At 46.8% G+C, this 24,660-nt stretch overlaps 1 protein-coding gene across 1 annotated transcript in view; it reads left to right on the top strand.

Annotated features, from left to right (window-relative positions):
• Nucleotides 1-2,113: 2,113 nt before the first annotated feature.
• Nucleotides 2,114-24,660, top strand: part of LOC147885900 (Eukaryotic aspartyl protease family protein) — an 82,411-nt gene continuing 59,864 nt past the window's right edge. Inside the window, exons 1-5 of the mRNA XM_087396456.1 lie at nucleotides 2,114-3,003; nucleotides 3,151-3,271; nucleotides 3,585-4,015; nucleotides 4,091-4,247; nucleotides 17,228-17,307. Of these exons, the coding sequence (XP_087252582.1) occupies nucleotides 2,714-3,003; nucleotides 3,151-3,271; nucleotides 3,585-4,015; nucleotides 4,091-4,247; nucleotides 17,228-17,307 (1,079 nt within the window). The 5' untranslated portion in view covers nucleotides 2,114-2,713. The remainder of the gene's footprint in view (nucleotides 3,004-3,150; nucleotides 3,272-3,584; nucleotides 4,016-4,090; nucleotides 4,248-17,227; nucleotides 17,308-24,660) is intronic.

Here is a 24,660-nt window from a genome sequence, read left to right as displayed (position 1 = left end):
GCGCCACTCCAGTCGGTCACCTTGTGCAACCAAACCCAAGCCAGTTGCTCACGCAATACGAGGACCACTAGATGCACGAATTCATGAGACGACAACTGCGACTCTAGCAGGCAGAACCTCAAAACAAGGGCAAATGTGTTCAGCAAGATCCCATACTAATTGAGGACCTCCCCGGTGTGACGAAACAGTCACCATTGGCCTCCATACAAGAGCCAAAGCCACGCTGCCTACTCTCGCTACACCCTATGTCTCCATCTCCACAACATCCTAGGATACCACATCCTTTGCCACCAGCACCTCCTCCTCTCCATGGACAAGCCTAGCAAAGGCTCTACAGTTTTGCTGTGCACCTTAGTATAGGGCACCAAGTGGCTACAGCCACATGTTGGGTGGGCATCTCTCATGTGTAGACTTGATGGAACAACACTTATTCGAAGCCATAGTGTAGCTTCCATAGTTCACTCACACAATTTTGCAAAGGAGGCAGGAACAGGCCTCACAACTCTCAGCCAATCTCCTTTAGGCACAGCTCTCTACACATGATAACCACACCATAATGGTTGCTGCCCAAGCCACGGGTCAAGCACCCATAGACAGAGCTGAGGAGTACTGTGCAAAAGCTGAAGAACTCAAGCTAGCCCTAACAAAGCTCAAATATGACCTCGCCACAAGCGAATCCCTAGTCCAAACTCTCATGGACCAGGTTAACAAAGCAGAGTCTGGCCTATGAACAACATTGGAACAAAAGGAGCAGGCAGAGGCACATTACGCCAGGACACAGGAGAACCAAGAGCGATATATCCGATCACTACAGGATCTCCTCACACAAGAATGGGCATTGACAGTGTCCCTTCAAAAAGAGAATGAACGACAACACGCCCTTGGTCAATTAGAAGAGTCAGGTTGGGAAGACCAGGAAATAGGAGTTTCGAATGTACAGGGAGGTCGCACAACTTGCCACCTACACACTCGCACCACGCACCATCCCCCAAACACTACAAATGCACTTCGATACACTCTGCACTACACAAAACCTCATCTTCCACCTAGACCTCACAGCTCCACTCCCTCCTAACGCCCTCCAAGCAATCCTCTACCATAACCCCGCCCACTGCTGCCCCATCCTAGCCATGTCATATTAATGTGCATAGGTTGTATGTTCCAGTTGCAAGCTGCAGGTTAAGTGTCTCGCGGAAGTTAAGCCTCGCCAGTCTAGGTTTTGAGCCTCATACATGGGATTAGAACCACAAATGGCCCAAGGCTTGAGGGAGCTCAGGGAGTTTGAGCCCCAAATAGCCTAAGCCTTGGAGGCGCGAGGCTAACACAAGCGCTATTTGGAAACCAGTTAGGAACACCTTCTAATTCTAGGTTTGTCCCAAGCGCTCTAATATGGTTATTAACACAAGTAATATTTTCGCTAGTAGGGAGAAATGGAAAGAATAGCAATATGCCTTGGCACCCTACGGGCCTAAGAGCCTTTTATTGTAAAGAGAGGGAGAGTGCTAAGAGGAAAAGGGTTGGCCCTCCCTTCAAAAGGTGACATGCATAAAAGGCTAAAGTGTTGACTTTGGTCTTCATTGTTGTTTGCACAAGTTTGAATACAAGCTCCCTCTTCTCTTCCAAGAGTGTTTTGGGTGTTCTCTTGTTTGCATTATAGTGCCCTTGTGTTTGCCACTCCATCCCCCTTCACTCTCCTCTTGCCTTCTCCTTCTCTCCTCCCTTCAGGCAGGACAGGATGTTCTCTCAGGTACAGAGCACTAGTGGGGGTTTTGTTGCTGGAAATGTCTCACATGCATGCACAAGCGGGAGGCAGATCGGGCGACATGCGGAACGGTGCATGTGAGAGTTATCCCGCAAAAGGAACTCAAAAAATAAAGACCCCAAAAATAATGTTCTCTTTGGGTGGAGTCCTTCACTAAGACCTGCAACAAACGGCAGGCCAAAAAGTATCAAGAAGGGCTGCACTATACCACTACGTCTAACAATAATGAATGGGAAAAGCTTGGTGAAAATCAAAATCAGGACGCACTAGGAGCGTAATGCTGATTAATAAATCTTGGGAATGGCAACAAGGGCTTGGATGATTATAGATATACTCTGTTTGTGAAGGGGGGTCAGTATCAAACGAATTAATTTTTGACTTTTGTATGCAACAAGCCGTCGTCATGGGACTCGTCTTCAGCAGCTAGCTGATCTCGCTTCCCAGGCACCGGAGGATCAGGCTATGGCGCCTTCCTCCGCGTTGCCTCCGCTCTGTGCTCGCCTTCCCACCTTATTTTCGCACTTGGTTCGCCTTCTTTAGAATTAATTACCCACTTCACTTTGTCCTCTCTTCCCTCATTTCAAGGATCTGCTTACCAAGACCCCAATTGGTAGCACTCTCCTCTTCTCCTCCACCCAATTGCTACATATATTGGATGCCCATGCAAGAATAATGTAATCCTCCCCATCGATCGTTCCCTTTTGCATTTCGATCCAGGCTTGCGTTCATGGGCGATTACTGTAGCTGGACCTGGTGCCCCGCATGGGCTTGATCCTATAACTAGAGATTTATAACTCAAGCCTTTTGGTCTCTCACAGAACATTGAATTCATCATCAGCTTAGTCATCTTTCTTTGTAAAATTTTGAATCGCCACTGCTAAAGGCTTTGGATCTAAAATACTATTACCAAGCTGTCCTGGAACGTCATTGAAGCAATAAGACAATAGCATTATGGCTGGATTGTTGCAGCAGCACGGACCACCGCATTTAAGGATGGCCTCCATTATCTGCCTTGCCTTTCTGTGTTCCTACATCTCTGTTGTTTCTGCTCAGCTCCACATTGCCCCCACTAATGTCCTTCATCACCCCCAGCTAGGCTTTGCACTAATGCTTCCACTTTCTCGACATGCGCCAAATTACTCGCTACCAAGGAATAGAACTGCACGCCATCCAAGAGAACTAGCCGATGGGCTTGGGGCCAATGCCAGGATGACTTTATACGATGACCTACTTACCAAGGGGTAACAAATTCTCCAACCTTATGTTTCGGTGAACGAGTTAATGAAAGTAATAAGCGTGTAGAAATTAAAGGTTCCGTCCTTTTCCGCAGTCATCTTTCCAAGGCTTCTATCACACAGTGGTGATTCAGCAGCCTGGTGTCATTGCAGGTACTATACTAGTAGATTATGGATCGGCACCCCCCCTCAGGAATTTGCGCTAATAGTGGACACGGGCAGTACTGTCACCTATGTGCCTTGCTCATCATGCACGCACTGTGGCACCCACCAGGCATGATTCATTGCTTAATGTCATAACAAAATTGGTTGTGAACATGCTGTGAATGTGTTGAGCGGTAACCTGCTTAGGTGTATGTTTCTGATGTTTGAATGAGGGTTTGCATACTGGGTCAGACGTGCAGGCTTAAGTAGTTTCTCTCCCTATCACTAATCATAGTCCAAATCAACATTCAGAGAGAGAGAGAGAGAGAGAGAGAGAGAGAGAGAGAGAGAGACTTGTGTAATGTATGTATATGTATTATGTTTAATTATTCAAGCTAATATGAGACAGAAGAACTTATTACTTCTCATGCTTTTCATGGTAGGATCCTGGATTTAAGCCAGAGGCTTCAAGCTCTTATAAACCAATGGGATGTGGGTCCCAATGCGCTTCGTGTGATGTAGAGAAGAAGCAATGCAAATATGAGAGGCGCTATGCTGAGATGAGCACAAGCAAAGGGCTTCTTGGGGATGATCTTGTTTCCTTTGGTAATGACGGTACATTGGGTCCAAAACGGCTAGTTTTTGGATGTGAAACTGCAGAGACAGGTGATATATATGACCAGAGGGCTGATGGTATTATGGGCCTTGGTAGAGGTCCTCTCAGCATCGTGGACCAGCTTGTGGAGCACAAGGCAATGTCTGCAGCTTTCTCACTTTGTTATGGTGGTATGGATGAGGGTGGAGGTGCCATGATTATGGGAGCTGTTCCCAGTCCTCCTGATATGGTGTTCACTCATTCAGATTTCAGTCGGAGGTATTCTTTGTTTGTCTTTAAGTTCTATTTTCTGGGTCGTTGTGATCACATACTGATACTATGGTATTTTCACAGTCTATATTATAATCTTGCACTTCAAGAAGTCCTTGTTGATGGCACTCCTCTGCCCGTTGATCATGGGATATTTGATTCAAATTTCGGGACTGTACTCGACAGTGGAACTACATATGCATACTTTCCAGACAAAGCTTTTCAAGCATTCAAAGAAGCAGTAAGCCATCACTACATGATTATTTGTTGAATACTGGTGTAAACAGCTTCTCAATCAGTTAATAACATCTAAATTTTTTAGAAAGCCCAGGGGCATTTCCAGACCTCCTCATAGATATGTGCAATAGCAGTCTCAAAGATATGATTAAAAACTGCATGGCCCTCTAATTGTCCTAAAGTTTGTAATCTGTCAGTGATGAACTGAGGGCCCTTGTCTGCGAGAGGGCCTTGCATGCGTGTCTTGTCTCGATTTGTCCAGCCTGACTAGGTTGGTCAACCTACCCTAAAAGCCTATATAAGGCCAGCCATTTGGTCTCATTCTTCATCCACCTCTTAGAGCTTCTAGCCTCAGCAAGCAGCAGCCTTTGGGACTAGGATCAGGGCAGGGTGCACAGCCCCTTCTAGCACTCTTTCAGTTAGTACTCATCGGTTCCGTCCGGTACAATAGTCTTTAGTTCTCTCTTTTGTAGTGACGGTTCTCCCTCCATACAGTACGTGTTGCTTTACAATTGTATTCAGCCCTCTGGGCCAGACATTGTTTATTATTCATTTTCCTCTTCAGAGGCCCGCTATATTCTATCCCTCTTATTCTCACACTCACTTTACAACATCACTTGTGTTTGAGTGCATCATTCTTCAGTTCAGTTAGTATTGACCAGGAGAGAGAGTGAGTCGATCTATCTCCCTTTTATATTGGTATTAGAGCTTCAGATTTTCTTTCATGAGATAGGGAAGGTCAGTTCAGGGACAGCCCCACTGTGACACCATGAGTACTAGTGAGCAGTCCAGGATGGGTGGGAAGGAGGGATCAGTTTCCCAACTCCTACCACCACAAAATCCTGCAGATACTTCAATGTCTGCTATGATGGTCATGATGCAAACTATGATGCAGATGCAACAACAGCAGTCCGAGAGTCTCTTCAGCTGCATGGTTCAGCTCCAGGAAATGTGGGACGATCATGAGCAGGCCTCCATAGAGTGCGATAGAGTAGATCACAGAAACCAGCCTTCAGATAAACTAAAGGGCAGTGAATAAATATTAAACAGCAAATACCATTATTACAACCACTTAGAGAAAAACACAGCAACAATAAATGGGAGCTAGATTGCTCCTTCTAAAAAACCAAACACCCGATTGGCCCCAAACCTTGGCACCCCTTTCGGTATTTATTTATTCCTTTATTCAGTGGGCAAAAATAACAGCAAGGAAAACTCCCTTGCACTTGTCACAAACTAGCCAAACTGAAACCAAAAATTGGTAGGCACTTGACATCCTGTGACTCTGGCAATTCTTGGCAAAAAGCATCCAATCTCCAGGGCACAATTCCTAGTAGATAACATTCCAATTTCCAGGGCACTATTCCTGGTAAACTGGCATCCAACTGGTAGGTACTGAACAACCTGCAATACTAGCCAATTCGTGGCTTATAAAAGCATCCGAAAACCTAGTACAGAAACTCTAGCAAGCTGCTCTGGAAATCCACAAGAACCTTCAAGGCATAATCACCCTCTTCGGGCTGTCCCAACATCAATTCCCAGACACACAAGGCCTGCGGGAGCTGTTACTAGCAGCCCAACTCAGCAACATAGCTCTCAAATCCCTTGCTGTCCAGTTGGATACCATAGCTGAAATTGAGCCCTAGACTAGATGACCATCCTTGAAGTCTTGGCAGAATAAAATTCCAAGTTCCTCTGTCCTTTCCCAAGTTGGCCCAGCATCAACCCAAAAGCAGCTAAGCAAGCACACAAGCCAGAGTTTACCCAGAGGAATTCGTACAGCCAGGAGCTGTTACTAGCAGTCCATCTTGGCCACACAGCTTTCCCTGCAATTATCCCTGGGGCTCCCTCAAGCCTGTCACAACCAGCCAACAAACCACGAGGGAAATAGACAAAATCTGACCTTTCCTGAAACCCACTGGCACACAGGAACAAAATCAGCCCATGGGCAACCCTGGAATCAAGTCGCTTGGCCTCCAACAAGCTAGGAGAAATCCTTCTGGCACTTTCTGGCAACCCACAATAGATGGTGGATCTTCCTGGCTGCACCAGGTAGCCCTGTATCAGCTTCTTGGCTGCACCCAGCAGCCCTGCAATTGGTTGTAAACCACCTTGGCTGCACCAGGAGCCCTGCATCTAATTGCACATCTGAAAACGAATTGCCCTGGTAGGTCTCTTATTGTAAACGAAATTCCCTGGCAGATCCCTGACTGAAAAACGAAATCTTGCGAAATTGCTCTGGCAGCTTCTTGAAGCTCCTGGCACAAAAACAAATTCTTTTAGAGGCTTCCTGGTGTTAGAAAATACCCAACAGAGGGTACACGCAGCGGAAGACTTATAGTAATGCCCAGGAGCTCACACAGTGTGCGGTGTGGGTGTGGAATCACAGACTTCTTTACTTATGTGCATACAATAATGTGCAGACTCATCAATAGACAATGAACCAACCAGATAGAGAAACCACCAAAATATATATTTCCGTCCACAACTATGGACACAATACAAAAGAGACAGATCCAGAGTCCCACCAATGGTGTGGTCCTCTGATCTTACCACAAAGTCCTTCTCCTATCTGCTGGCTATCTCTAGACTCGAGTCCGTGTGCTCCACCTCGAGCTTCTGTAGACTTTCCGTCCACAGGGATTTCCATGGAATCCACCCTCGTGTCAGTGTCAACAGCAACACACCTGGAAGGTACCAAGCGCTCCATGCTGTCCTTCACCTTCACAAAAGCATCTGACTCCTCGTCGACCCACATCTCTATGTCAGACATCCTTACTGTGATTTCTAGATCAACATATCTGACCTCGGTAACACTCGGTGATGTCACCAGGAACAACTCTTCGATTACCACATTTGCTTTGGTCTTTCCCTCTGAATCTGAGTCAGACTCCTGTTTGTTTTTCTGATCCGACTTTTTCTTTCTACAGTCCTTTGCAAAATGTCCGGGCGTATCACAATAGAAACACTTCTTCTTGTGCTTTCTCTTTGAAGTCCCCTCGTCGTTAGAGTCGTCTTTATTTGACTTGCCACCGTTAGGCTTGCCCTTTCCTTTGCCAGCAGAATCCTTTGCCAGCATCGCCTTGTCGTCTTTGTCCTCGTTGTAGAGCTTCTCCCGAGCTTCCTCCTGTAGCAGTAATGGACACAACTCCTCAAACGTCAGAGGTTTGGTCCTCTGTCCTGCTGTCACAGCCGTAACAAAGCTCTTGAAACTCTGAGGCAGTCTCCTCAGTACCATCAAGGCCAGATGGCATGAGTCTGTCTTCTGACCAATTGCTGCCAGCTGATCCCGCACCACCTTGACCTTTGTCAAATGGCTATGTACCGTATCTCCTTCTTCCATATCAAGATTGTAGAGTTGATGCTGAAGAAGCACGATCCGGGAGGTATTGTCTGTCTCGTACAGATCCTTCAGTGTGGCCCACGCCTCTACTGACGTCTCGGCCAGTTGGATATGCGGAAGAACAGAGTCCGCCGTAGTCCCTATGATTATTGCCAGGGCATGGGCATCTCTTTCTTCCCAAGCTTCAAGCTCCTCTCTGTCTACTGCCATGAGTACCTCCCCTTTACTGTCAACCATGTCCTCCGGCTTCGACTCCTCTCCCGTGGTCAGCTTCCACAACTTCCGAGCCACTAAATGACTCTGGATCTTCACTTTCTAGATCGGGTAATTAGTCCCGTCCAGGTTCCGAGACTCTCTAAAATTAGGGATAGTGAAAGAGAGAAAACTGGGGGAGGAGGAGGGAAAGCAGGGGCTGAAGAGGTCGACATCTCTGCTGTTTATACCACACAGCAAAGTCAACCAAACTCAATTTCAGTAAACCAGAACTCTGAACGCACCTGACTGAACCTGAGTCAACCTCCTTCTTGCAAGGGCACAATCCTCCAGTCGTGGAAGTCGTTTCCCTAGAGCTTCTGAATCAGGGTCGTCCTTCAGCAAGGTCCATGCCTTCAGGCTCCCACACCTGTGAGCCTCCTACTTGGGCTCTGATACCATGTTAGAAAATACCCAACAGAGGGTACATGCAGCGGAAGACTTATAGTAATGCCAAGGAGCTCACACAGTGTGCGGTGTGGGTGTGGAATCATAGACTTCTTTACTTATGTGCATACAATAGGTGTGCAGACTCATCAATAGACAATGAACCAACCAGATAGAGAAACCACCAAAATATATATTTCCGTCCACAACTATGGACACAATACAAAAGAGACAGATCCAGAGTCCCACCAATGGTGTGGTCCTCTGATCTTACCACAAAGTCCTTCTCCTATCTGCTGGCTATCTCTAGACTCGAGTCCGCGTGCTCCACCTCGAGCTTCTGTAGACTTTCCGTCCAGATCACAACACCTTGCTGCCCTGAGAGACAGCCAAGGTTCAGCCCTTGAGAGCTCAGTCTGCAGCACACCTTCTATTCTCCTTCACCTCCAAGATGAGGCCCAAGAAAATGCCTTCTGGCTGCTCCTGTCTGCTGCTGGTTCTGCTGAACTGTTGGATGAGAAATGAGGCCCAGGGCCTCTCCTTTTATAGGCCCCAAGGGGGCTGGTAAAAAACCGACCAGCCTGCTACAGACTGGCCGACCAGACTGGCCGACCAGTCTGTGGCTGGTCCAGCTCTAAAAGGGCACACCCCCCCAGGGCTTTTGGCCCACACTTTCAGGGTCATTTGGCCCTCCTTTCAAGGCAGATATCCAGCCTATAAAAGGCCTGCCTCCTGCCCACTGACAGCCACTTTTCCTGCTGCAGATCTGGGCCTGCACATCCTGCCATATCTGCGCCTCTGCCAGGCCCTCTTCCCAGCCACGTGTCCTGCGCCGTACACTGCTGATGTCATCGCGCCCTGCCAGATCAGATCTAAGGCTTGCTGTCCCCGCCTTCTGCTCCTTCCACAGGTTCTGTCCTTTGCAGCTTTCTTCCCTTGTGAGCGCTCTCCTCATTTGGGGGCTTACAGATGGGGAGGTGACCTTTCCAACACCTGGCACAAAAACGAACTCTTTTCGTTCTCCTTGGCAAAAAAGCGAATTCTTCTGCAGGGTCTAGCACAAAAACGAATTCTTCTGGAGGCTCTAGGCACAAAAACGAATTTGTTTTGGAGCTTCTACAGCCCTGGAAGCTCTCAAACAGCACATGGACTGCTTTGGTAGTCAAAAATCAACAAGGCGAATTGTTAGAATAGCCTTGGGGCACTTTCCCAACCTGTGACCTGCCTCTCTTTGCCTTCGTCTGGTTGACTAAGAGCAAATTTCGACTTTTCTGCTTGCTTTCCAAGCTAGCTTGCCAAACATGGGAGGAGGGGATGGGTTGGGGGGCTATTGGAACCCAGTCCTGCCCCCAGTTTCAACATGTTTATTTGTACTCTTTTACAGTTCTATCTCTATTTTAGTCAGTAGTTAGTAGGAGACTCCTGTTAGAAGGTCACTGCCCCACCTGTGAGCCCCCGATTTGAGGGGACAAGGGGGCAGGAGACCATAGGGGTATGGGGGAGAGGTATAGCACACACATACCTGGCTTTCTGGCTGAGGATCTGCACCAGATGTGAGGCAACAGGAAGCAGCACCTTGCGTGGAATATTGCGCCAGCAGAAGAGGGCCTGGATCTAAGTATGCAGGGCAGAGTTTGGGCCTGGCAGCAGCAGCCCACAGGCCCCACAAAGGGGCCTACTTATAGGCCAGACCAGTTGGATCTGGTCGGCCATCTTCTGCCCTATATAACCGACCAGATCTGGTTGGTTAGGGCTCCCTACCAGTCGGTGCATGCAGCAGGGGACCCCTGGTCGGCCACTTCTTGAGGGCTCCTGGCCCTCCTATAAATAGCCCCCCCTTCCCCTCCTCATTCCTCATCACCTGCTTGAACACAGGCAAGCGCATAGGGAGAGGAAGAGACTCAGCATCTTTTGTTTGTACACGCTCTCTCTTGAGCTTTTGTTGCCCACGATTGTGGGGGAATATATCTGAGTTTTGGCCTATCTCTCTTTCAGTTTTCTGAGTGTTGTATAGCTAGAGAGGAAGTGAGGGGTGAGAGATTCAATCCTCTATTTCCAACATGGTATCAGAGCTAGGTTCACAGCTCTAGATCGGAGTACCTCTGCTAGAAGGTGACTCCAATCAACACCCAGGTTTAGGTGCGTGGTCAAGTTCTCCGCTGTATATTCAGTTTACTATTCTTTATTACAGCAAGGATGGAGGACAAAGATTCAAATGTTGCCTCTTCAACCCATTCTCTTCCTTCCTCCTCCAGGTTCCTCTCATTTACAACCCGAACTTCGATGAGTCAGGGAAGCTAGACGGGTCGAACTACCCGATCTGGAAAATGAAGATCCGGAGCCATCTTGTGGCCTAGAAGTTGTGGAAGCTGACGACGGCGGTGGAGGCAAAACTGGAAGACTTGTTGGATAACAATGGGAAGATTCTCATTCCAGCAGATGGTGAAGAACTTGAGAATTGGGAAGAGAGAGATGCCCACTCCCTAGCATTAATCATAGGGACCACGGCGGACTCTGTTCTTTCGCACATCCAGGTAGCCGAGACGTCTGTAGAGGCGTGGGCTACCTTGAAGGATTTGTATGAAACGGATAATACATCTCGGACTCTGATGCTTCAACACCCACTGTACAACCTGGACATGAATGAAGGTGACAATGTTCATGACCATTTGACGAAAGTCAAGATGGTGAGGGACCAGCTCGTGGCAGTTGGTAGAGTCAAGTCAACTGGCACTGTTGACCTTACACAAGCTACCTAGAAGCTTTAAGAGTTTCGTGACTACGGTCATTGTAGGATAGAGGACCAAGCCTCTCACCTTCGAGGAGCTTGGGCCTTTATTATTGCAGGAAGAGGCTCGGGAAAAGCTGTTTTCGCAATCAGATGAGAAGGCTCTTGTGGTGAGGGACAAGCTCGGCAAGGGTAAGTTCAAAGACTCCAAAAACAAAAACAAGATCAAGGATATAGAGAAAAAGAGGCAGATGAAGTGCTTCTACTGTGAGAAGCTTGGTCATTCCGCTAAAGAGTGTTACAAGAAGAAGGCGGACCTCAAGAAGAAGGAGTCCAAGTCCAAGGAGGAGCCAAAGACTGAATGAGCAAATGTCACGACCGGTGCTCTCTTCATCATCATTGAGTACTACTCCGCGTATGCAATCAGTGAGGGAGAGGAAGGTTGGTATGTGGACAGTGGAGCTTCAAAGCACATGTCCAACAAGAAGGAATGGTTCAAAACCATGGAAGGTACGCATCTCGATTCCAAGGTCACTGTTGGGGATAACCGGTCATGCCCTCTGAAGGGTGTTGGTAGTATTTTGTTCATTATGACTGCTGGAAACGAGGAGCTGATTTTTGGTGTACTGTACGTACCGAATCTGTGTAAGAACTCAGTCAGATGGACAAGCACAATATGTCGGTATTATTTGACAACAGCAAGGTCACTGTCACATCCAAGGCAAATGGACAAGTGGTGGCTCAAGGTGTCGAGGAGCATGGGCTATATCGGCTCAACGCTCTGGTGGTGCACGGGGACCATGGAAGATCCAGATTATGGCACGAGCGGTTTGGTCATGTCAACTATGGCACTCTCTTTGAGATGTAGAAGACAAAGATGGTGGATGGACTTCCACCGATTGCAGGCAATGATCATGTCTGTAGGGCTTGCATGGAAGGCAAGCAATACAGGAACAAGTTCCCACAGGAGGCCTCATCACGGGCCAAGAAGCCGCTCAAGTTGGTTCACGCTGACATCTGCGGCCCAATGTCGACAAATTCATTCGCAGGTTCATGGTATTCTCTCTTACTTGTTGATGATTTCAGTCGCATGACATGGGTATTTTGCTTGGCCAAGAAATCTCAGGCTTTCGAGAAATTCAAAGTCCGGAAGGCCCAGGTAGAGAAGGAGAGCGGGGAGGTAATCAAAGCCTACCGCACCTACAGAGGGGGGGAGTTCACTTCGACCGAGTTCAATGGATTCTACAGGAAGCAAGGGATCAAGAGACAGCTCACGACAGCTCACACATCTCAGCAGAATGGAGTTGCTGAGAGGAAACATAGGACCGTCACAGAGACAGGGTTGACCATGTTGCGAGGGAGGAATCTCTCGAAAGCCTACTGGGGTGAAGCCGTGACCACTGCCGTTCACATCTTCAACAGAACCAAGACAAAGGCTGTTGATGGCAAGACTCCATACGAAGTTTATTATGGTAAGAAGCCCATCATTTCTCATCTGAGGGTTTTTGGCTCTAAAGCATTTGTGCATGTACACAAAGATGAGCGAACAAAGGTGGATCCCCATAGCCGGAGCTGCATCTTTGTGGGATATAGCGAAGAGTCCAAGGCCTACTGCCTATTCGACCCAGACAAGAAGAAGATCCATATCAGTAGGGATGTGATATTTGAAGAGACCGAGCCACAGCCTGCCGAGGAGGTTCCAGAATTTCCAGCATTACCCCCACCCAAAGCCACCATCCGCGAGGTGGAACCGACTGAAGATCCGGAGGAGTTTGAAGACATTAGTAGACTCACGGGTCACGGACATACCCGAGAGCGGTTACAGAGCGTGGCGGTCTCAAAGAAACATGAAGACTCCCTCCGTAAACTTCGCTTTGGTAGCTCAACTTACTGAGCCCCGTTCCTGCTAGGAAGCGAAGGATATACGAGAATGGCAGGAAGCCATGAAGGCTGAGATGGAAGCCATTTTGAAAAATGACACTTGGGATTTAGTACCCAAACCAACCAAGCGGAAGATCATTGGGACTAAATCGGTGTACAAGCTTAAGTTCAAGTCAGATGGGAGCTTGGACAAATACAAACAAGATTGGTGGTAAAAGGCTATGCACAGTCTGAAGGGCTTGACTTCGACGAGACCTTTGCTCCCACAGCTAGGATGGTGACTATTCGGACAATTATTGCCTTGGTTGCTCATCATAGGTGGCCTATTTTGTAGATGGATGTCAAGTCTGCATTGGTAACTTAGAGGAGGAGGTATATGTGGCATAGCCACTAGGATTTCAGATTCCAGGATCCCCATCAAAAGTCTGCAAACTGAAGAAGGCCTTATACGGGCTGAAACAGGCCCCCAGAGCTTGGTACTAGCGGATAGATGTGTTCTTCCAGAAGATCGGGCTTCAGCGGAGCCCGTCAGAGGCAAATCTCTATCTCGACATAGAGGGAGATTTGTGGCTGGTATTGATTCTATATGTGGATAACCTCATCATTACTGTGGAGCATACGAAGAAGATTGCTCAGGTCAAGAGACTTCTTATGGAGGAGTTTGAGATGATAGACTTAGGCATACTCCACTACTTTCTTGGGATTGAGGTGAAACAGGGAAAGAGCAATATCTTTATTTCACAAGAGAAGTATTGCAGGGAACTGCTCAAATGCTTTGAGATGGAAAATTGCAAAGTTGCAGTGACTCCCATGGAGACTGGTTTGAAGCTGAGTGTGCGCGATCCATCTCAGCCAGTTGATTCATCACTATATCGACGCTTGGTGGGGAGTTTGCTTTACCTCACCAATACTCGACTAGACATCTCCTTCGTAGTTGGATTGCTCTGTCAGTTCTCCGCCACACCCAAGAAGGCTCATTGGGACGCAGGTATGAGGGTGCTAAGGTACTTGAAGGGTACCAGCACCTACGGCATCACTTATACCAGAGGCATCGAGTTGGGAGGTTTTTGTGATAGTGATTGGGCAGGTGACATTGATACCCGGAGATCGACCTCTGGATACTGTTTCTTACTCTCATCAGGAGCCGTGTCATGGCTGGGTAAGAAACAACCTACTGTTGCCCTTCCATCTACAGAGACGGAGTACAAGGCTGCCTGTACAGCGGCATGTGAAGCATTGTGGCTCAGGTGGATCTTGGAGGACATGAATGTGGCCCAAGAAGATGCGACTGCAGTTATGTGCGACAACCAGAGTTGCATAGCGATCGCAACAACCGCATGTTCCACGCACGGACGAAACACATCGAGGTCCACTACCACTTTGTACGGGAACATATCGACGAAGAAGTCATAGAGTTGATATACTGCCCAACCAACGACGACATCTCAGATGTCTTCATGAATGCACTTCCCAGGGAGCAGTTGGAGCACCTCATTCAATGCATGGGGATCAGCCCACAATTGTGACACTGAGAGGGGGTGTTAGAAGGTCACTGCCCCACCTGTGAGCCCCCGATTTGAGGGGACAAGGGGGCAGGAGACCATAGGGGTATGGGGGAGAGGTATAGCACACACATACCTGGCTTTCTGGATGAGGATCTGCACCAGATGTGAGGCAACAGGAAGCAGCACCTTGCGTGGAATATTGTGCCAGCAGAAGAGGGCCTGGATCTAAGTATGCAGGGCAGAGTTTGGGCCTGGCAGCAGCAGCCCACAAGCCCCGCAAAGGGGCCTACTTATAGGCCAGACCAGTTGGATCGGGTTGGCCATCTTCTGCCCTATATAACTGACCAGATCTGGTTGGTTAGGGCTCCCTACCAGTCGGTGCATGCAGCAGGGGACCGACCCCTGGTCGGCCACTTCTTGAGGGCTCCTGGCCCTCCTATAAATAGCCCCCCCTTCCCCCCCTCATTCCTCATCACTTGCTTGCACACAGGCAAGCGCATAGGGAGAGGAAGAGACTCAGCATCTTTTGACAGCACTCGGGCTGTTTGTACACGCTCTCTCTTGAGCTTTTGTTGCCCACCATTATGGGGGAATATATCTGAGTTTTGGCCTCTCTCTCTCAGTTTTCTGAGTGTTGTATGAGCTAGAGAGGAAGTGAGGTGTGAGTGATTCTATCCTCTATTTCCAACAACTCCCTCAGGAAGGTATGCTGACTTTAGCATGTAAGTAGGACCTTGCAGCAAATTGTGATGTAATGCAAGTTGTAAGTAGTTGCGATGAGCAAATGGATGTGCTTGAAGATGTATGTCAAAAGACCCCAAATTCAGCATGGAAGAGTAATCTTAATTGTGTGAAGGTTGCCAATGGCAGGAAATTCCAAAGATGGTTTGATTCGCTAGAATTTAGGGAACATGGAATGGCTAATCGACAAGAAGGAATGGAAAGGCAAGAAAAGTAAACCAAATTATGCTCCCGTGTGTGGCCAATGCTTGTTTGTTTATTGGGGCTGGTTCAATGGAGATTCAATTAAACCTTAGGTTAACCGAAGCTAGAGGTTCAGTTCATCTTAAGCTTTTCCTTTTTTAAACTTTGGTCTTTGGACTAACATCCAAGGTTTTGACCCACTTGTAACTAGAGCTAAAGCCCAAACTTCATTTATGTGTTACATTGTGTGTGGTGGGCATAGACAAAGTGTCGCTGCAAGCCCCGTGGTGATAAGATACCCTCTAGGCTAAAAAGATCATGCAAAACATATTTCCTAAACCTCACAAGCTAGCCTTTGTAGCCTCTATTTGCCGCAGTTGAACTTGTATCTCTCTAATCAATGCAAAGGGTCCTGGTAATGTTTGCTGGACTGGTGTAGATAATGCAATTGGTGGGTGGGCCCTTGCAGTCTCATGTGCATGTTGATTTAAAGATCCGGTGGAGGATGACATATCAATAATCTTGGTATGAATCATGAGTCTTAGTATGACTCTAAACCCTTGTCAAGAGACACATGGACTAGCCTCACTCATCCACAGACACCAAATGACTTCTGATGTTTCTGACTACACAAAATGAATAAAATTGAGCATCTTGTATAATCATGATCATATGGGAAAGTATAAGAATGTGTAATTGTGCTACTTTGAGACAATAGGCTGAGAGGCAATGAGGCTTTTTCATATAGAGCAACAATGTGAAAGATGTCTTCAATCCTTTTGTACACTCGCCAATCAATTCATGTGTAGCCATTATTAATTTTTGTGTGGCTCTTCACTAGTTCTCTTTGTAAAGTGAACAGTACATGTCTATTGAGGCACTTGTATGTAGGCATGTTTGTGGAAAAAAACACTAGCCATAGGCACCTTCTTGTTTGGTTGATTTTCCTATGGCTTTGCTCTGAGCTGGGACAATAGTTCTTTGTAACTCTTGAGAGTCACCTCAGCACTTTGTTCTAGTGTGCCTCAACTTTTCACCATGGATGATATGGAGACTTGTTGTCAATTTGAAATAGAGTTGCTCCTTCGTTTTCATGCTTCCACAATTTGAATTATTCTACTCGAACAATATGGTTATCATGCCTAACATCATTGAGATAATGCCATCCTTAGGAGAAGAGAGTTAGCATTTTAGGTTCTATGCAACAAGTCACAGCTACCTTCCTGTAGGTTTTTAAATGTCAATAGGAACTCAAGCGCTGTGCATCCTCATATTTTGTGTTATGTTAAAAAGGTTGCTTCGTCTTGTATTAATTCTTGTAGGCTGCGAGAGATCGGTGGAAATGAATATGCCTTATCCTCAAAAGAGAGACAAGGGATTTGTGTCCCAACGCATTCATTTGCATTTTTTCTTCTTCGTCTTGTCCCTGCTGAACTTTGGACGCCATGTTTCTTACTGTTTTCTTGCCGCTCTATTGATATTGCTTCTAGGTAAATAATACAATTTTATGGCTGAACTTTCTTACTATTTTCTTGCTGGAATATTGATATTGCTTCTAGGTAAATAATACAATTTTATGGCATATGGGGGAGTTCAGCAGTTTGGTTGGTTGATATCCAGTCCAATGTAATCAAGGAAACATATAAAATTTATCGCTAATTTAGTACACAATGCAGCCCCTTCTGTCGAAAGATATGTCTGGTTATGATTGAAATTGAATGCTTTGCTTTGACTTAAGTGAAAATAATTTGATCTGTTTGGGTGCACCGTCGCATGAGAAGCTACAGTTGCTTATGTAGGTATGGAAGCGTCTCTTTGTAACCATGGTCTGCATGACCATCTGTAATACAAGGATTGGCTTGGCTAATGTGTTTTTATGGTGAATGCCTCTGTAATCACGTTGAAGGAATTTGTGTACGTTTGGAGTGCAAACTTTAACACGGTTGGACTTCTATGTCATGCAGCTTATACGACACGTGAAGCTCCATCAAGTTGCTGGGCCAGATTCACATTATCCTGACGTATGTTTTGAAGGTGCCGGAAGGTAAAACCAATTTTGGTCTAAAGTCAATGGGAATAAGTTGCCAGAAGTCAACATTTTTACTCTTCTTTGTTGTGTTGTATTGAAACCTATACTATCATACAACCTGCCAGTGTTCTAAGAGTCAACACAGATTTAGCCATAACCAAGGTGTGTGGAAGAAGTGCAATGAACAGGGTATACCCATATCAGATGGTCGTCTGATTGGTCTATTGGTACTTGTTATAAGGGATTTGGAAGGTCATAAAGGAAATACACATATCAGACGGTTGTCCCTTGACCAGAAGCGTGCGCATTAGAGCCACATGGAGGGGGTGTACGTGGAAGAGGACTAGTTGCTGCCAACCAATGTGATCTGATCCGGTCCAATTCAGTACTAATCAGAGCCACCGGGAGGTGCACAAGGAGGAGTTATGAGGGCATTGAAGAGACAAAGGATGATGGGACTTCGGCGCAGTTAGATATTTGAAGCTGTCAAGAGACCGAGCGGTAGAATGGATGAGGGAGATACGAGAAACCAATTAAAATGGAGGGAAGAGATTCCCCGATGGGAGAAGTCCATGGTCATTGCTAGTGGATGCGACCTGCTAGGATGAAGGTTAGAGAGGACTCATATTCAGCAGAGGAAAGGAGAGGCTTGAGCTACGAGCTCACCTTGTAGGGATGTATTGGTGAATGTGTAGTGTTGTACTGGTGAATGGGATTGAGACTGACTGGCTTATGTCTTTGGAATTACTAGATCTCTGTACCTGCTTGAAGGTCTGTTCATTTTCTTCACACTCTTGCACCCATCAATGTTCATTCTCTTGCGCACTTGTTTCAAGGCAGCTCTTGCACACTCATACTTGAGCACCTTCGTACCGTGGCACCACGGCATTTCTCCACCTACCAAAAGGTACTTGAGCACCTTCATACTTGTACATTCATACTTAAGCACCTTCATACTTGAGTACCTTCATACCATAGCACTTCTCGTACACTTGCACAACTACATGTCACCCACATTTGCATCCCCTCTCTTGTACATTCCACCGCACCTCTTGTACATTCATACTTGAGCACCTTCATACTTGTACATTCATAATTGAGCGCCTTCATACTTGTACATTCGTGATTGAGCACCTTCGTACTGTAGCACTTCTTGTACACTTGCACCATGACATTTCCCCTTTGCATCCCACCAGAATACTTGAGAAGAGTGGAGAGAAGGCTTCCTCCTAATACAAGAAGCGGTTTGTGCAATGGAAGTTCAGAAAATCAAAAACTTGAGCACAGAGGAAGCCTATCAAAGTAGGTGCCAGAGCTACTCCTTTGAAGCTTTTGTTGACTTTGATCCACAAGAGCAGTTGTGGTTGGATCCAAGTTGCGACTAAAAGGAAACAAAAAGCGCAAAGTGGAGAGTAGGTGAAGGAGGATGAAGCATCATCTGAAGCTTACAAATGTCAAGAGGACATCCCCTTCTCTTCCGCAACTACGTCGTCATCAGCAGCCACTTCATCGAGGTTGGAGACCGCTTTAGCACTTGTCTTAAGACTTGCAACTGACGTGGTTGCTATCTCATCCATGGTCTACAACCTTGGTTTCCTGTTACTTCCAATTCTACACCAACCACACCTCTCAGTTTTCATCTTGCTTCGGTCACGTTCTTTGCATTGTCCATGTCTTTTGAACTTCCCTCCCATCTTATGTACCTTGTCCATTGTAATGTCGTTTCAAACTGCTTTCACATCATACATGGCGCCTATACCATCTCTATCTTTCACAAACTCTTCCATCCTTAGTGATTTCTATTGGTAAACTGAAAGGAAAGCATGAAGTGAACACAAAATGAGAATGCTTGCTTATGGAATGAAGAAAGGTGAGGTCCTTAAGTAGGCACCTCTTACATGATCACTAACATCACTGATGACCTCTGAGCTCCACAATCATCTCCTCAATCTGCTCCTAGATTCTCTCAATCATCCTATGTGGCTTCTACCACCACCTAACAGTGCTTATGGGTACCTAACTGTGCCTCTAGCACACACACATAGAAATCAAGGTGTGCCTAGGGCATACACCTTGAGATATCCCATCATACCCCCCCTCAAGGGAATGCCTCAGGCTATGTCAAGGATACATCTAGTCTCATAGTTTCTCATGCCATCTCATGGTGGTCAAGGATAAATCTATGGCTAGGTTCTCATGCTAGCAAGGGGTTCCCAAGGGTGTGAAGTAAACAAAAGGGATACAAAAGACCTGCCAATGGTTATCTCCCCTGCATGTACATGCACACAATGTGTGCAGGAGGTACCATGGAGCAAAACACATACACATGGCCTACATCATATGGTGACCAGAGGTGTTTACAAAGAACACAATAGTTTATTTCATTCATTTTGGAGGACTATCCAGGCTGAGTACCTTGACTCAACATAAAAAAAAAGGGAGATCTGGAGCATATATGGAGATGATTCAAAAAGCATAATCTTCATAGGATGCCTCATCTTGTGGAGGCACATCAACTGAAAGTAGATTGGCAGTTTCAGACTTTGTAGTTGCTTCCTTTTTTTTGCCACAGTGTTTGCATGGATTGATCTTGAAGCAGTCTTTTGAGAGGCGATTCGTCTTCCCACAATGTTGGCAAGGTGAAAACTTGCCCTTCTGGATTTTTATGACATAGGCTGTGTCATTGCCTCTCCGGAGTTCCATGTGCCTTTCTTCTTCTTGAAGAGTAGAAATAAGACCTTCAAGATTAGGATTAGGAAGATTTTTCAAAGTGGTAACAACATGATCATAATTTTCAGGCATACTCTTGAGCAACACTGCCATTGCATCATCTGTAGTGATTGGAGAGTTGATAGAAGCAAGTTGAGTCATGAGACTCCTCATGTAATTGACATGGGTAGCCAAAGGAGTGCCACTAACCATCTTCAATTCAAAGAAAGCAATCTTAAGTGACAATTTTGAGATGTGAGAGCTAGCAGAAAAAATAATGTCAAGCTTCTGCCAAGCTTCTGAAGGAGACTCTAAGTCAGAGATGTGATGAATATAGTCATCTCCTAAGGCAAGAGCAATGATGCCATATGCTTTCTCCTCTCTAGCAGGATCTCTTGCCGGGCGTGTCGGAGCTGAGGATTCTCCAGCATTGGAGGCTGTTGAAGAAGAAGTTGAAGCCGGTTTGACAAGCCGCTAGAGGTTTTCCCTCATCAATGCAAACTTAACCTTCATCTGCCATGTGTGGAAGCCCTTACCATTGAACTTATCCATATTCAAGATGGTAGCCATGAGAGGGTCTAACCCAAGAATTGGGCAGTGTCTTCTCTCTTACAAGGCTAGAAAAACAACTGAAAAGCTTCAAAGTATAAGCATTTAATGTAGCAAAGACTTGTGACCAAATTTCATACTACAAATCAATGATGCTTTCACTTGCATGCTTCACAGAGGTGGCTAAATGAAAGCTTTCCAAGCAAATCCAGGTGTAGCAGCTTAAAGCAAAGCTGTAGCCACAGTTGTACTGATGCTATTTAACACTTTAAAACATTAGAAATGCTAAAGTAGCATCTAATGTAGCATCACACTCACAACCTTGTCAAAACTGTCCAAAACAGAGGCCTGAACTTGGAGGGCTTGTATCTCACTCTCCAAAGCAAAGAAAAAGGGGCTTTCTAAAGCAAAAGAAAGCTCACATATAGGTGAATTTCTGGTGCAGAGGTTAGACAGAATTTCGCGCGATGTTGCTGGCTGGAGCGTTGTCAAAATCGACTGGTTTTTGCTTGTTTTCTCCTTGAATATGCAGCCATTGCTGCTCAGATTTCAAAACAAGATAGCCCAAGGTATGGAGAAGCTTCCCCTGAAAGCAATTAGAGAAGGGTGGAGCAGACACAGAGAAAACGCAGAACAGAGATTCGACGATTTTCGTGGAATGGCGACCAGCAGCGACATTGATTCTTCAATTCCTTGCAGGTGAAGGTTCGCCCATTCGAGGGGTGTCTCCAACAGGAAGGGCTTGGAGATTGGCGGAGAAACGAGGGAGAACAAGCTTTAGCAAGATTTGGGAAGAAAGGGAAGAAATGGTGAAGATGAAGAAGAAGAAGATGGAGAAGAAGAAGATGATGTGGCACAAATGGGCTCAAGGAGGATCAAAGGGCTCTAATACCATGTTGGTAAACTGAAAGGAAAGCATGAAGTGAACACAAAATGAGAATGCTTCCTTATGGAATGAAGAAAGGTGAGGTCCTTAAGTAGGCACCTCTTACATGATCACTGAGATCATTGATGACCTCTGAGCTCCACAATCATCTCCTCAATCTGCTCCTAGATTCTCTCAATCATCCTATGTGGCTTCTACCACCACCTAACAGTGCTTATGGGCACCTAACCGTGCCTCTAGCACACACACATAGAAATCAAGGTGTGCGTGGGGCATACACCTTGAGATATCCCATCAATTTCAGCATCTTCCATGTACATGCCATCTACATTTTTGCAGTGGTGTTACCTTCAGCACCTTCCATGTACTGTCTATCTTCATTTTCATTCATAGTGCCTTTAACACCCTCCATGTACTCTCCATCTACATTTGGATAGGACAAACACGACTATAGAGGATTATGAACACATTCTTTCTGATATTAAAGAAAAGAGATCTCTAGTGTGCTTGGAGAGGAAGATAACAACCCTCCTATTCATGGGGACGGTGAATGATAGGGCCAAGGAAGTTGTTATAGGGGTTTTGGAAGGTGATTCACCGGTGTAAGAATGATCTGAGATCTTGATTGTAGGAAACCTTGTACAAGGGATCTTGATGGTTTGAGGTCTTTGACTAGAAGAGACCATGTATAGGAGATGACATGTGACCTATAGTGCAAGATGATGAATTTAGCGACCTAGTTTACTTGCAAGCAACCATAGTTAGAGGTGACATCTCCTGTATCACTGAGTAGTGGTGGGTCTGCCCGCCCATGTGAGGAGAGTGAGGGCCTTGTTTGTGGGTTTGCCGGCCTAGGAGAGGCAAAGGAAGAGAGCAATGGGTGCTGCTCAGTCTTCCACTGTGGTAGGGATGTGCAGAGCAGATACATGGCTGTTTTGCCCTCTTTGAGGCCTACCTAGTGCTGCCACTTGGCTGTTGCTAAGGTGCCTAGTAGGCGCCCTGGTTGGGGGGGCTTTAGACCCTTGCATGCTCACTGACCAGCCAGTCGGCTGGCCCTCCGGGGTCGGCGGACCAGTCGGCCACCCCCTACTCCTCTAGTCGGTCATTTAGGGCAGGGGGGGACCCTTTATATAGGGCCCGTCTCCCCCATTCTCTCCATCTCAGTGTACACAACCAGCAGTCCACTTGGAGTTGAGGTTGTCCCCAAGCAATAGAGGAGTTTTCTCTTGAGATCCATGTGCAAGTCTATCTCTCTCTTATTCCTTATCACCGACCCTGTTTGGCCTCTACATCGATGAGCTTGAGACTTTCATGGGGACTTTTGGAGGGACCGGTTGGTCACTTGTTGGGATCATCATCAGGATTCTTCTTTATGCAGATGACGTGGCACTCTTGTCGTCCACACCCGAGGGGCTCCAGCGACACCTGGATGCACTATAGGCTTTTTGTTTATCCCATGATTTGGAGGTCAACCTTGGCAAGACCAAGGTCATGATCTTTAACACCTCTCGAGCAAACATGCAACGGAAGCAGTTTACTTTTACTTTCGGTGGGTCACCAGTTGAGATCGTATCCTCATACACTTACTTGGGGGTCATCTTCTCCGGCCCGATCTTCACGATGAGACCAACGATGTAGGCTAGACTGAGCAGGGGATACGCCTTATTGGCTCGGCTAGAGAGACAGTGCTTTCACTCCCACTTCCAGGACCCTCGGACCAAGGCTCTTCTCTTCGACTCCTTGGTCCGACCAGCTAGTATGTATGGCAGCCCTTGTTGGGGGCCTGACATGTCAGAGATAGAGTGGACACGGGTGGAGCGCTTGCAGATCCTCATGCTCTCACGGATGATCTGGGGGAAGCCGTCTGTACCACATCACATCATTCAGGCCGAGTTTGGTGCTTCTTCACTCTAGCTAGATGCAGCCTTTCAGACCATCACATATCTACACTGGGTTAGATCATATGGGCACTGCACATCAGGGAGACAAAGGTTGCCATGGTTCGCTCTTGATTCCTCCATGAGGTTGGCAGCAGAGGGAGACGAGCGATGCTGGTATGCACGGACTCACAGATGGTTTGTGAGACTAGGGTTCCACATCGATAGAATACCTCCTTTTCAGTACAGTTTAGATGCCCCTCCGGTACTCCCACCCACCATCCCGATTGGGCCACATACCAACCAGGTCATTCGAGAGGATCTCCTGCAGCTACACACCTTTAGGACTTGGTTGGAGCCGAGGGAGCTTCCAGTGGAGCTGAGTTTCTACAGAGATTACTGTCTTCGCATTTCGGAGGAGGGATTCATCACACCACCGGGGTACAGTGAGCTTCATATGCCTCACTCACTATGGATTTCCATCGGATAGTTTCAGGTATCATCACACCGCCTCCACATAGAGAGCGGCAGAGCAGAGGGGATTCCTAGGGAGCATCGCTTATGCAATATTGTGCGACTGTCAAGAGGTTGCGTCAGAGGAGCATTTTATTTTCAGGTGCCCAGTGTACTACGAGATCCGAGGTCGCTACCATTGTCTCTTTAGAGACGGCTCCGAGCTCCTTTCCAGATTCCTTGCCTACCCAGATCAGAGATGCCTCGCGGCCTTCATTCACGAGGGAGTCCGACATAGAGAGTACTTACTCAGGCGATGGGGCTTGGCCACATCATCAGACACCTCTCAGAGCAGGATCACAGAGTTCTTCCCATCGAGTGACATTGATCGTCCAGTCTCTAGCCGCAGACGTGACAGAGATCCCGACCCGATGATCACAGCACGACACACGAGACATTGAGGGGACACACAGATCACCCTGGGGGACCTCCCGTCACATTGTTTAGACCCGGGATACGTCCCACAGGAGTTACGGTGGCTCTAGTCTTGCGTTGAGCCTTGTGCAGGAGACCGAGACGCACGGCACCCCTTGACGGACACCAGCGTCCCATCACCGGCTATGTACCAACCAGGGTGACTGTGACATACGGAGGATTCCGCTCCGCTCCAGTTCTTTTCTTTTCATTGTTACATCCAGATGTATTTGATTATGTATGATCAGACTTAGGATTCAGCACAGGTGATGATGCTCGTTTCAGTAGCTCCACCCTTACTGTGATTTGTATCAGGTTTTCTTGCAGTCTCATAGACCCATCGGTCTCCCGAAGACTCTAATAAAATTTCTTTCTTTCTTTCTTTCTCAGTTTTCCTGTTTAGTTGTGTGAGTACTCATG

This window comes from Dipteris shenzhenensis, chromosome 25, assembly GCF_047967505.1.
Source record: "Dipteris shenzhenensis isolate YYH24624 ecotype China chromosome 25, Dip_SZ_1.0, whole genome shotgun sequence".
Taxonomy (NCBI): domain Eukaryota; kingdom Viridiplantae; phylum Streptophyta; class Polypodiopsida; order Gleicheniales; family Dipteridaceae; genus Dipteris; species Dipteris shenzhenensis.
This window is presented reverse-complemented; position numbering and strand designations above follow the sequence as displayed.